The 13849-nt window shown below is 36.0% G+C and overlaps 1 protein-coding gene across 1 annotated transcript; it reads left to right on the plus strand.

The window, feature by feature from the left end:
- The first annotated feature begins 9465 nt into the window (after positions 1 to 9465).
- On the plus strand, positions 9466 to 9900 carry LOC131858747 (uncharacterized). The gene has a single exon (XM_059212194.1). It carries the CDS (start codon positions 9466 to 9468, stop codon positions 9898 to 9900), a length of 435 nt encoding a protein of 144 aa, XP_059068177.1.
- The last annotated feature ends 3949 nt before the right edge of the window (positions 9901 to 13849 follow it).

Here is a 13849-nt window from a genome sequence, read left to right on the forward strand (position 1 = left end):
GTCTATTTCATTCCACTTTTCCTTCCATAGCTTCATTTGATCATTCTATTTATATCATAATAAACACGAAATTTCTATAAAAAGATAAAGATTCTTCATTCAATAAATTGATATAAGTAGTATCTCAATCATACAATACTTAGGCTTTTCAAAATGCCTTAAGCTCAATAACAAAAGAATACAAAGTCAAGGATGATATGCGTCCTTTGATCTACAATCCAAGCTATCTTCAATGCAATCTTTAGAATTGAAGGTGAGAACAAGATTTAGGTGCTTTTTCCACCCAACCTTGAAGCTTACACTTCCCCAGAATTCTTGGTCAATCAAGAATACCCGACCCTGCACGAATTGCTTAGCAAAAAAATTCGATAGACAAGATGGAATTTGGTGCGTGCCTAGAATGATACATGCATTTTCAATTTTATATCTTCGTTAAGAAACAAACAAGATCAATCAAGGATGTGGTAGAGTGGATAAATAAATAAATCCATCTATTTCAATGGTCAATTGGTTACTTGGCCGATTATAATGTCATGCATAGCAATAAAATATAGTTTGTAAACAACAAACTCTCTCTCTATGATTCCACATTGGGCACCCATCCTAGAAGGTAACTTTCCACAAACACAAACCTATCTAGCTTTGTTCATACAAATCTAGAATAAATATATATAGAAGACAATCTTTCATTTTTCAATTCTAGCTTCCTATTTCTTGCATGATAAAAATACAATGTTAAAGAAGACAATCTTTCGTTGAATAGGAATATAAAGAATCAATCTTTCGTTACAACCAATCATATCTGACAAGAAGCAATCTTTCATGGATAAACAAATATATATCTGAAAAGAGAACAATCTTTCATTTCTATCTTTTCAAGTAAATCAAAAATTAAAAATACGAAGGTGTAACACATGTATGTATCTTTACATAAAAATTGAATAAAAAAATGAGTACACATTCTTTTATTCATTTATCATAGCATTTAAATAGCACAATCATTAACTTGCATTCTATTTCTTATGGTTTCAAATTTCCATGTTTATATTGCCTAAGTTCTCCATCTTTCCATGTGTTTTGGTTTGTCTACCTCTTTTCTCAAATAACATATTTAGTTTGATACTAATATGTGGTTTTTCATGATTTATGAATTCAACTAACTGATTTTACTAATTTTCCATAACAACATTTAACATGATGAAAATTCATAATGCGCATACCTATATGGCTTTTCAAATGAGGTACCCAATAATCATCTTAACTTCTAATGCATGGATCAAATTCGGGAGTGTAATTCTTTTCTTCACGAAATCAAAATAAGCTTCAATATTTAATAATTCATTATCCTAGTATTTCATCTTCTTTGTGGTTCAAATTCAAAGTTTATAACACACAAACTTTCTCTATCCTCTTGCTCTGTTTCTAGAGGATTTTGTGATCTAATTTCTATGAGTTACACTATGTTTATCAACAAACTTTAAGAAAATATTTTATTATTGCATCTTTATTTACATGAATGTATTTAAAATAATTTAAAATGGTTTCATATCAGAAAATCAAATATCATGATTCTAATTCCTTCATTTGATTATTGTATAAATCTGAATAAAATAGAACATTCTTTTATCTTTTAGATCTCTACAACAAAACTTGCTAGAATAGAGCCTACCTCTGAAATATGGTCCAAGTCTGTTATGATCACTGATAACTTCTCCCAAAATTGTCTGCAATACATCCAGATTCCAATGGTTTTCCCCTCTACGTTATTCTATCTCATGAGCTCACTCTTCTCTACTTACTACTCTATATTTCCATTCTGTATTCTTAGTTCTTATCTTTTCTATATTCAACGAATTTCTCTCTTTTTCACAATACTGTCTTCTCTCTCTTCTATTCTTTAATAATAAAACAAACTAATTCTCCTTTTAATAGCCAACCTTTGAAATTCGTCGCTAAATCTGAGATGATCATCACCAATCTTTTATGACTGGTCGTAATACTCCTAAATCTCCAATGCTTTTCTCTTCTACATTCCATTCTCTAATCCTTTGTTGTATGTGTGTCTTTCTCTTCCAATTCGATGGTCTATATATAGTGTTTTCATCTACCTTCTTTCCTATTTGTGGGCCCATCTCTCTTAGTGGCGACTTATTTATTTTGACACCACTGCTAGTTTGGTGTCTTACATACTGATGAGCCTAAATAATGACTCTATTTTGATAGATTTTTGATATAATACCTCTGCCTAGGTCTTATGATTAGATGACATTTGAATTATAATACTCTCCTAAGTTGATATCTATTCAGTGTTTTTGAAACTGGTTTAACTTATACCTAAGGATGTCATACAATGATTTTAAATGATCTATCTATGCAAATATCTAAAATCAATTTTAAATACGGTTTACATTATATCATATTAGCATTAGTATATACACATGTTTGTTGTGCACATTAATATCATGATGCAGGGTCAACAAAGGTGAAGTAAAGACTAAATGGTAGTTTAAAGGAGCATCAAGTATATAACCGCAATGCATACCCAGTAAGAGAAATGCAGTAATGATCGAAACCACTTGACTGGTTCTTCAACAGACTGATTTATGAAAATATTTATAACTGTTCCTAGTGGAGCTTAGATCTAGGAAGCGAGTCATGCTATATTTTCTCTTCTGCAGGACAAATATGGTTCTGTTTTCCTGCGCTGACTTCTTCTTCTCTTGTTAATAAATCATGTTCACCTATTCCGTAGGAATGTGGTTGATCAGTTAGAAGTTTGTTATAAGTTTTCTTATAAATAAAGGGATCTCTCTCCTCTTGAGGATGAAGGAGAACGACCATAATATTTGTAATACGTTGTCTTCTGGTATTTTATGTATTTTTCACAGTCAAGATGAAATAAAGAGATCAATATGATTTTGAATGCTTAAACAATTGTAATCTGAAGTTCTGGAGATACTCACTCAAGGGGGCCCACTTGGTGAGTAATCCTTTGTATGTTCCAGTTAGTTTTCATACTTCTGTAATAGTTATTTCTGCAATTGTCTATTCTTGCAGCCATTGGAAACAGTTCCTTTGTTTGTTCTTGCAGCCACATCAGCAGAGTAGTTCCCGTTGCTTGCCAGAAATCATTTAAAAGTAGTTGTTTAAAGTAATTTCCAGTTGTAAGATTAAGTATTAGTTCATTGAGATTCCGCCTGTTTTCTTTAGAAGAATTTCCTTTCCTACAGTAATATAGAATGGTTGCGATATGAACTTGGTGCACATATAGTGCTGGCCCATTTCAAGTTTACATCCCTAGTTGATAAATAAATGAGCCTTTGCCACAAGAAAGTTAGCTATTCAAGGATATTCAATCTCTGAATTGTTTTTTATTACCTAGTTGCCATTCTAGTTGTGAGGACCAACATTTTTGGTGCCGTTGTCGAGGATGGTGCCAAGCTAAGAACTTGTTGTAACAATTAGTTTCTAAGTTTTCTTAATTAGCTCTTTGAATTTTCTTCATTAATCTGCATGCATAGGAGGAGAAGAGATGCACTAGGAAGATTTCTTCCCTCACATTCCACTCAAGATATACGATCAGATCAAGCACCTGAAGTAAACCCTTTTGAAGAAACTTATGTGCTAAATAGAGGTGCCTTTAATTTGTCAGAAGGAGATCTAGACTTCCTGAATGAACCCCCTGAACAAAACATTTTACCTCTAGTCATTTATCAGGGGCCAATGGCAGCAAATCCTCCACCTCCTCCTGTAAACCCAACATTTGAGTTTCCCATTCCTGACCAGCATGATAATGCAAATTTGAAAAACATACCAGCTTCCTTGCTTCCAAAATTTCATGGATTGGTAAAAAAAGATCCAGATACCTTTTTGTTTGAATTTGATATCCTTTGTAGAAGTTATGATTATACCATTGACGCTCATAAACTCAAGTTATTCCCTGCTACTTTGAAAGAAGTTGTCTTGAGATGGTTTATGAGTTTAGGAAGAGATGTAATCACTACCTGGGAGGAGATGAAGACAAACTTCTTGGATAAGTATAAAGACTATTGCAGGGGAATGGACCGACATGGTGATGATATCTTCAGGATGACACAAAAAGAAGATGAAAGCCTGGAAGACTATTTGGAAAGGTTTTAATTTAGTGTCAGGAAATCCAAGCATAGTACTCTAAGTGAAGATTCTATGAAGTTGATTTTTCTAAGGGGCATCAATGATGATTGTGTTGAATCCTTAGATCTAATGGGAGGAGGATATATTACTCAAGTTCAATGGGATGACATCAAATAAATCTGTCAAAAATACTCAAGAGCTGCAACCAAAAGGGGAAGACACTATAGGCCTGGTTCTTCAATTGCAAAGTCATCTTCAACAGTTTCAAGAATGGAAACAACTCATCCATTGAAGGATTTTAAAGAGAATATAATTAATAATATGGCTACCCAATTGGATACACTTCAGGCAAAGAATAAGCATGAGGAGGCAGAGGCTATGCTTGCTGAATTTTGTCCTCATTGTCGACAAAAGAAGAAGGTTTGTAGATGCAAACTGTTAGCTAAAATGGATAGCCAATAGAGTTCCCTAGATTTCAAGCCTGTCTATGGAGATGATGAACAACTCTTTTATGTTTCACAACAAAGGCCTTGGCCTCCAAGACAAGGTATGCCACAAGATCCATTGTCATTTTCTAATCCTTATATGAACTTAAATGCACAAAACAATCAGTGGCAACCTCCATATTCCCAAAAGTTTGGAAATTATACTCCTCAGTCTTGGAATAACTCTCAAAACCCTTGGCCTAATCATTAGATTCCTTCATCTCAATGGCAACAACCACAAGGGAATTGGTCTCCCCCTCAAGGTAACTAGCAACATTCACCGTAATGGAGGGGAGGACAACAATGGGCAAACCAATCATCAGGTTTCCTGCAACCACAACAATAGTCCCAACAATCGGATTTAATGCCACCAGATTCTAATGCCACTCCATCCAAGCCAACCCAATTTCCCACTTAGCCTGTGCCAAATCCAAATAACAAACCACAACAACAACAAGTTTTTTTGACTGATCCTAACAACTATCCTGCATACTCTCTCAATATAAGTGATATTCATTTATGGTTAGGGACAACACTGCCTAATCCATCTCCTCCAGTCATAATAGAGTTACCATCAAAGGAGACTTCTCAGGAAGCCATACCTGATAAATTCAGAAACCCTGAGCAGGTTCAACAGTCTGAAACTTCAGATACACCTATAAGAACTCCCCTGTTTCCTCAAAGATTGCAGGTAGAAGTGTCTAGGCAGAAGGATGATATAGCTTTTGATCTTATTGATCAGCTAAAACATATATGTGTCAAGATTCCATTATTTCAAGCTATTAAAGACATTCAAATATATGGAAAAGATATTAAAGAGGCATGCTTGAAGAAACCTAGGAGGAGGAAAAAAGACCCAAAAACAGTGCATGTAGTAGGACAATTGGCTAATATTATGTTAGGAAAAATTGTTGTCCCTAAATATTCTGACCCAGGTAGCCCTATTGTGAAGGTAGTTATTAATGGAACTAAAATTAAAAATGCCTTGATAGACTTAGGAGTAGCCATAAATGTGATGACTAAGGATGTCATGCAACAAATCAAAATTACTAGTCTTAGATCAACTCCAAGATCAACTCCAACGGTCCTGCAACTTGCTGATAGCTCTACTGTTTGGCCTAAAGGGATGGTTGAAGATATTGTTGTCATATTAGATTCTTGGGAATATCCAGCTGATTTTATAATCCTCTCTCCTAAGTCAACATTAGGTGGATATCCAATTATTTTGGGAAGACCTTGGCTGGCAACCGCTGATGCATATATAGGTTGTAGATTAGGAGATATGACAATTTCAGATGGTATTACTACTAAAAAAATTGCACTCTATTCTCCAACAAAACCACAACTTGATCAAGAGCGAGTCGTATGGCCAGACACAGGAGAAGTAGAGGAAATTAATTCTGTTCAACAACTAATGATGTTAGCAAGGGAACCATTCATAGCACTTTAGGAGGATGATACAGTACTCTCTAACATCATAAGAAATCATTATGGAGCAGCTCAAATGTCATTGGGTATACCAGTAAGTCCTTTGCATACTCTTCTTCCATCTGCAAGCTCTTTAGATTCTCCTGCAGCCACATACATGTTTCACACATTGCTACCACAGGGGATTCAAACCCCTTGTCTGTTTGAAATATCTAATGTTGAGTCAGTAACTCAAATAGAGGTTGCTGCAGGAAGAAATTTGAATATCAATAGTCAATTAGCAGTAGATCAAAGATTTTTATTAACAGAATTACTCAAAGCCCAACAACAAGCTTTCGCATAAGATTATCATGACATGAGAGGATTAAATCCTACATTGTGTACCCATAGGATTTATATTAGAGAGGATTGTAAACCAATTAGATAGCCCGAGTGAAGGATTAATCCTTCTTTAAGGGAAATAGTTAAAGAGGAACTACAAAAGTTGCTTCATGCAGGATTCATTTACCCTATTTTAGACAGTCAATGGGTTTCTCCTTTGGTTATAGTTCCAAAGAAAGGAGGGAAATGGAGAGTTTGTGTTAGGATTCCTAAAGATACTGAGAGGGGGGGGGGGGGGGTGAATAAATATCTGACTGGTAAGATAATTTTCTTAACTTATAACATGAAAAACATATTAAAATTGTGTACCGGTAAACCAGAAATAATGCAACAAATAAGAACAACATCCACAACATGAAAAGAACACCATAACACAATATTTTAACAAGGAAACCCGGTGTGGGAAAAAATCTCGGTGGGATTTGTGACCCACAATATTCACTTACTGGCCAATAAGAGAATATTACTGCTTATAATAGGGTCCTGCACATGCAGGAAGGCCAAGTGCCTAGAGCTCACTGCTCAATTACAAAGGAAGTCACACTGACTTACAAAAATGGATTATACTAATCCAATGTCTTGTACTGCTTCAGATCAACATCTGCTATGCTAGATTTAGTACCGGTTTAAGCTCTGCAATATACATAAACCCTTATCCAATAATTTACATATTAGGTCTACTACCTTCTTTTCATACTTCGCATTATATCATGTCCTAATTGATCTACAATGATCTCATACATATATGAGTCATATTACAATCCGCCATGTCGGCTTACAAAAGATTTTACAATTAATTACAAAATATATTTATACAAAATTCTTGTCGGCCAGGGTGCTGGTGAATTGTATGCCAGTGTAGAGTCTGTCGGTGCCGATGCCTGTGTCTTCCTGTTGGTATCACATGATTGTAAGGTTTCCATCAATGACAATACCTTCAATCACCTACAATTTCTCATTGGAGTGTGCATTTGCCAACAGTTTGTGTGGACTATAGGGAGCTCAACATTGCTACCAAAAAGGATCACCTCCCACTTCCATTCATAGATCAAGTGTTAGACTCTCTAGTAGGTAAGCAATACTTTTCATTTTTGGATGGGTTTAGTGGTTATAATAAGATCAAAATAGCTCTGGAAGATCAAGAAAAGACCACCTTTACCTTCCCTTGGGGCACATATGCCTATTCAGTCCTCCCTTTTGGTTTATGCAATGCTCCTACAACCTTTCAAAGGGTTGTCCTCAGTATATTTTCAGACATATCCCATGATTGTATGGAAATCTACATGGATGACTTTACTACTTATGGGACTACATTTAAGGAGGCATTACAAAATCTGACCAAAGTATTGCAGTGGTGTGAAGATCACAATTTATCCCTAAATAGTGAAAAATGCTTTATGATGATGCAAGAAGAAATAGTGTTGGGGCATCATATTTCTCAATCAGGTATTCAAGTAGATCCAACTAAAATTGAAGTAATACTTTCTCTTCCTACCCCTATTAAACAAAAGGATGTAAGAATTTTTCTAGGCTATGCAGGGTACTATAGGAGATTTATCAAGGATTTTAGTCAAATAGCAGGGCCATTGTATTCTCTATTGACAAAGGATGCTAAGTTTGAATGGACAGTTGCATGTGAAGAAGCATTTTCTAAACTAAAAGAAGCCTTAACCTAGGCCCCTGTGCTTAAAGGACCTGATTGGTCAATTCCTTTTCACATTCATACAGATGCAAGTGATTTTGCAATAGGAGCAGTTTTGGGGTAGAAGCAAGGAATTTTGGAAAATGCAATTTATTATATCAGTAAAAATTTGCAAGGACCAGAACTGAATTATACTGTTATTGAAAAGGAAATGTTAGCTGTCATCTATGCCCTCAATAAGTTCAGACACTATATAACTGGATATCAAATCTTTGTGCATACTGATCATATAGCCATCATGTACCTCATGAACAAAATCTCCATTACAGGTAGATTGGCAAGATGGTTGTTATTAATGCAAGAATTTGATATTACTATCATAGATAAACCAAGGAAAGCAAATGTAGTGGCAAATTTTCTATCTAGAATTCAAACATTAGACAATGCTGAGGTCATTGATGATTCTTTTCTAGATGACCATTTGTTTTCCATCACTTTGAATAGTCCATGGTATGCTGACATAGCTAACTACCTAGCAGCTAACAAGATAACCCCACATTTCTCACCTAAAGAAAAAAGATTGCTAGTAGAAAAGAGTTTCAACTTCTCATGGATAGCAGATTGTTTATTTTATACAGGGCCAAATCAAGTTATGAGACGCTGTGTAAGGGAAGATGAGACATATGATATACTTCACGTCTGTCATGATGAGCCTTGTGGAGTTCACTTTGTAGCCAAAAGAACAACTCTCAAGATATTAACTATAGGGTATTACTGGCCAACCTTGCACAAGGATGCAGTCAAATACACCAGGAAATGTGACAGATGTCAAAGAATGGGAAGACCAACTCGGTCTGATGAAATGCCTCTACACCCTTAGGTGGTGGTTACACCATTTGACAAATGGGGCTTAGAATTTGTTGGGCCAATTGATCCATCATCAAATGGTCGATCCTACATTCTTGTTTGTATAGACTATGTTACTAAATGGGTAGAGGTCAAAGCCTTCAACATGCCAAAGATAATAAGGTAGCAAAATTTTTATATGAAGAAATATTCATTTGGTATGGAGTTCCTAGAGAAATAGTAACAAACCAAGGGGCACAATTCACTTCCACTCTGATCACATCCCTAGTTACTGAATACAATGTAAGGCATAGGAAATCCACTCCTTATCATCCTCAGGCTAATGGACAAGAAAAGATCACTAACAAGGAGCTTGAATCAATATTGACCAAAACAGTAGCACTCGACCAAAAATATTGGTCTAGTAGATTATTTGAAGCTGTATGGGCTTATAGAACCACCTGGAAAACTACAACAAAGTTTACACTATTTGAAATGGTATATGGGACAAAAGCAATGATACTTATAGAATTTGAGCATAAAACCTTGCGAACAACTATTTCCTTAGATATGACTCTTTCTGCAACACAAGAAGAAAGGCTCTTGCAGCTTAATGCCTTAGATGAGATAAGAAAGTCCACCTTGCAGCATACCAAATCTATTCAAAACCAGCGCATGAAGTGGCATGATCGCTATATCAAAGATAAATCATTTAAGCTAGGTGATTGGGCTCTTCTCTATGATTTGAGGTATAAAGATAATTTGGGAAAATTACATACACGGTGGTTAGGACCTTATGAGATAGTTGAAACATTCTCTAATGGTGCTATCAGATTATCTACAGTAGATCTTGTTAAGTTTAAATTGTTATTCAATGGTCATCGGCTGTGCTTATACCATAAACCTCTTAGCAAAGATGACTTTCTACAACAGTTTTCCACTACCAAGCATGTCGAGATTCCTACAGCAACTAGCGATGGCTTTGCCGTCACCACTCCATCTTAAAATATTTGCTGCATGATCATAATAAATACTTCCACATCTGGAGGGAGTACTTTTCTGCATAATAAATATTCCATTCTGTATTCACTCATTTCTTTCCTTTCACTCCATCCATTTTTGCCTCGTTTTCCATGCATGACAGTTCCATATCTTCAAGCTGCAGTCATTCTCGCATGATGTCAAGTATGCTCGTTTGTATTTATTTTTGTTGCATGTATATAATTTAACCATATTAACTATAATTATGATATTTTGCATAGTTTCCTTTTTTCAGTCCTCCTTCGCATGTGTGGACACTTGTCAAACCTTAGGTTGCGGGGGGGGGGGGGGGAAGTACGCTGATAATGACTCTAGCAGATAATTCTTATGTCCTCTTGGATTGTGTTTTATTTTTCAAATTTCTAGTTTGAGGTGATATCTTGTATTCTGCTTTTCTATATACTTAGAGCTATTTTTAGATTGCAGCTAAGTTTTGACCAAGTGAAGGCACATTGAGTATATTGTAGTGCATAACTTAGTACAGAAATTGGGCAGATTTACGCCATTATGGAGTAAGAAAGTGTTATCACTACAATGGGTGGTCCACTTGTTCATCATGAGCCGACAGTCCATGAAGTCCTTCTTCAGGACCAAGATTGTGAGCCAATATTTAGTAATTGTGGATGGATGGATTATTTTTTGAAGTTGACAGAGTTTAATGAGGAAATCACAAGGGAATTTACCCACACATTTTCAAATGGAGAAGCCCAGGTAAAAGGTTTGAGAGTGGTGGTTACAGAGGAATGAATAGCAAAGGTAACTGGGTTACCAATAAATGGGGAGAAGTAATCAGAATCCAAGGACGCACGTAGTGCAAGAGAATAATTTACGCGTCTGAGAGACCCCCCATTAGTAGTAGATAGACAAAGAACTAGGCGAGAATCTCTTTCGCTTGAATCGAAAGGAGTAGCATTGTATGTTTTAAAGTATTTAACCTGTGAAGGAAGGTTCTCATGTCTGAATTCCCATCACTTCAAGCTTCTAAGTCATCTATGCCACAACAGAAGGATGAATGTTCCAAGCCTATTGTACAACCTTCTTTCCATAAGTGCAACAGAGACCCAGAAAGGTAGGCTTCACTCTGTTTCTCATCATTGCCTAATCAAGCTATTAGTTGAAAGATCTTTGAGGGATGTCTCTCCAATTCTTTGGAATGACTTCATTGAAATTAGAATGTTTAGGGTAGAAAACATGGTTATAGAGGAGCCATTTCCATCTCAGGAACAAGAAAATTTGGAAAAATTTGAAAAACTTGGTTCCCCTCTTAAACCCTCATCCTCCATGATATCATCAGAACAAAATATTCCTGCAGCAGAGGAACCCTTACAAGAAGAAGCTACAATAGGGGTTCCTTCTCAAAGTATAAGAAAAACTAGGGCCGCCACACGAAAGGAAAAGGGCAAAGAAAAATAGGTTGACATAGAACATAAGGAAGAGAAAAGTAAAAGTGAAAATTTACCCCCTTCTATGGCCAAGAAAAGAAAAGTTGTAAAACTAGTTTCTCTAGTAACCATTGAAGTGGTAGAAGAGTTGGCTACAAGAAGTAGTCCTACATCTGAAAAAGGAAAATCTCAGAGTAGTGGTAAGCTCCATAAAAAGCTTAAAGACCAAGACCAATCAACAGAGCCAAATATTACCATCCTGATTGACTCCTCAGAATAAGAACAACACAATCCACTTCACGATGATGTCCCTCCTTCTCCACCTAATGAACCCCAAAGGGAACAAGAAAAAGAGGAAGAACTACAAAATATGGAGGAAGAACAGGAACTGCAGCTGCAAGAAGGGGGGGACCTCCAAAATATTGGGTAGCCTTAGAAAGAAGTAGGTTTTGAAAGGCTGGACAACTTAGCATCTGCTGTAGAATAGGTTATTGAAGCAGGGAGCAAAATTGAAAAGAAGAAACCTAGGGAACCTATTCATAGGCCACCTACATCCCTTAATAGTCATGCAGTGGGACTTGCTCTTTATGAGGATTGGGAATTGGAAAAGGTAAAAAATGCAGATGATAATCGACTGGGAGAAGAAAATTATTGAACAAAAGGATGAAGAAATTGCTTAGCTTAAAGCTAAGGTGGAATCAGTAGCCACCATGGTACCACAACTAATACAATGTTGAGCTCCTCCTCGTGTTTACTCTATGTATTTAAGAGAAAAACACATCAATTTCTAGATGATGAGAATTGTTAGGGATTTAAGTCCCTCAATGCAGACACTAGAAGAATTCTACAGTGCTTATCAGACATCTCCTACAACAATTAAAAATCTACTTTGTGAAATTTATGTACATATCTATGCTGTTCCTAATGATCTCAATTGGATTCCTCTCCTCTACATTGGAGATATCCAATTGAGAGTTCTTATGTCATGGATGAAGAATGAAATATCAAGGGGAGAGTAGTTTTAGGTGCATAACAAGGAAGAACTTGAGCTTTCACTACCCTTAAGGGATGAGTCAAGGGAACCTAGGCGACTTTATTTTGATTGGCAAAAGATTGTATATGAGTCAAATTATGCAAAGGATATCCTATCCTTAAGGGAAGAAGTGTATAAAGAATATGAACAAATGGATCCAAGGGAAGGACAAGTAGCACAGGGACATATAGTCCAACACTGGAATAGCCTAACAGATGAGTTAAGGTAATTTGAGCCACAGTCTGTGCAAAACTACCATGCAGCCTTAAACATAGCACCCAAGTATATGCACTTGGGAAGAATAAAGGGACGACATTGGATGCCTCTCAGTTTTTAGCCTCCAATCCTCCTATGGCCACTGATGGGATGCAGGGAAAGTGACCCACCATACAGTGAAGCAAAAAAACATACTAGGTGGAAGAGATTGGAGAAAATGAAAGGATTCCATTAGAGCTTATCTATAGGCAGCTCTGGACAGGTTACTCCAGGCAATTTCTGAATCAATGCCAGAATCCGAAATTTTCCTGTTGCTGGAGGATCAGCATGAAGTTAGGTTAGGGGGAGATGACGAGCCTAAATAATGGATTTATTTTGATAGATTTTTGATATAATACCTCTGCCTAGGTCTTATGATTAGATGACATTTGGATTATAATACTCTCCTAAGTTGATATCTTTTAAGTGTTTTTGAAACTAGTTTAACTTATACCTAAGGATGTTATATAATGGTTTTAAATGATCTATCTATGCAAATATCTAAAATCAATTTTGAATATAGTTTACATTATATCATGTTAGCATTAGCATATATAGATGTTTTTTGTGCACATTAATATCATGATGTGGGGTCAGGAAAGGTGAAGTAAAGACTAAATGGCGGTTTAAAGGAGCATCAAGTATATAACCGCAATGCATACCCAGTAAGAGAAATACAATAATGATCGAAACCACTTGACTAGTTCTTCAGCAGACTAATTTATGAAAACATTTACAACTATTCTTAGTGGAACTTAGATCCAGGAAGCGAGTCATGCTATATTTTCTCAGTTGTAGGACAAATGTTGTTATGTTTTCCTGCGCTAACTTCTTCTTCTCTTGTTAATAAATCCTATTCACCTATTCCGTAGGAATGTGGTCAATCAGTTAGAAGTTTGTTATAAGTTTTCTTATAAATAAAGGGATCTCTCTCCTCTCAGGAATGGAGGAGAATGACCATAATATTTGTAATACGCAGCCTTTTGGTATTTTATGTATTTTTTATAGTCAAGATGAAATAAAGAGATCAATATGATTTTGAATGCTTAAACAATTGTAATCTGAAGTTTTGGAGATACTCACTCAAGGGGGCCCACTTGGTGAGTAATCCTTTGTATGTTCCAGTTAGTTTTCATACTTCTGTAATAGTTGTTTTTGCAATTGTTTGTTCCTGCAACCATTGGAAACACTTCCTGTGTCTGTTCTTGCAGCCACAATAGCAGAGTAGTTCCTGTTGCTTGCC

This window comes from Cryptomeria japonica, chromosome 10 (genome assembly GCF_030272615.1).
Source record: "Cryptomeria japonica chromosome 10, Sugi_1.0, whole genome shotgun sequence".
In the NCBI taxonomy this organism is placed as follows: Eukaryota; Viridiplantae; Streptophyta; class Pinopsida; order Cupressales; family Cupressaceae; genus Cryptomeria; species Cryptomeria japonica.

What these genes read in the sequence shown, in the direction of transcription:
- LOC131858747 (XM_059212194.1), top strand. Translation starts at nt 9,466, where the DNA reads ATGACTCTTTCTGCAACACAAGAAGAAAGGCTCTTGCAGCTTAATGCC.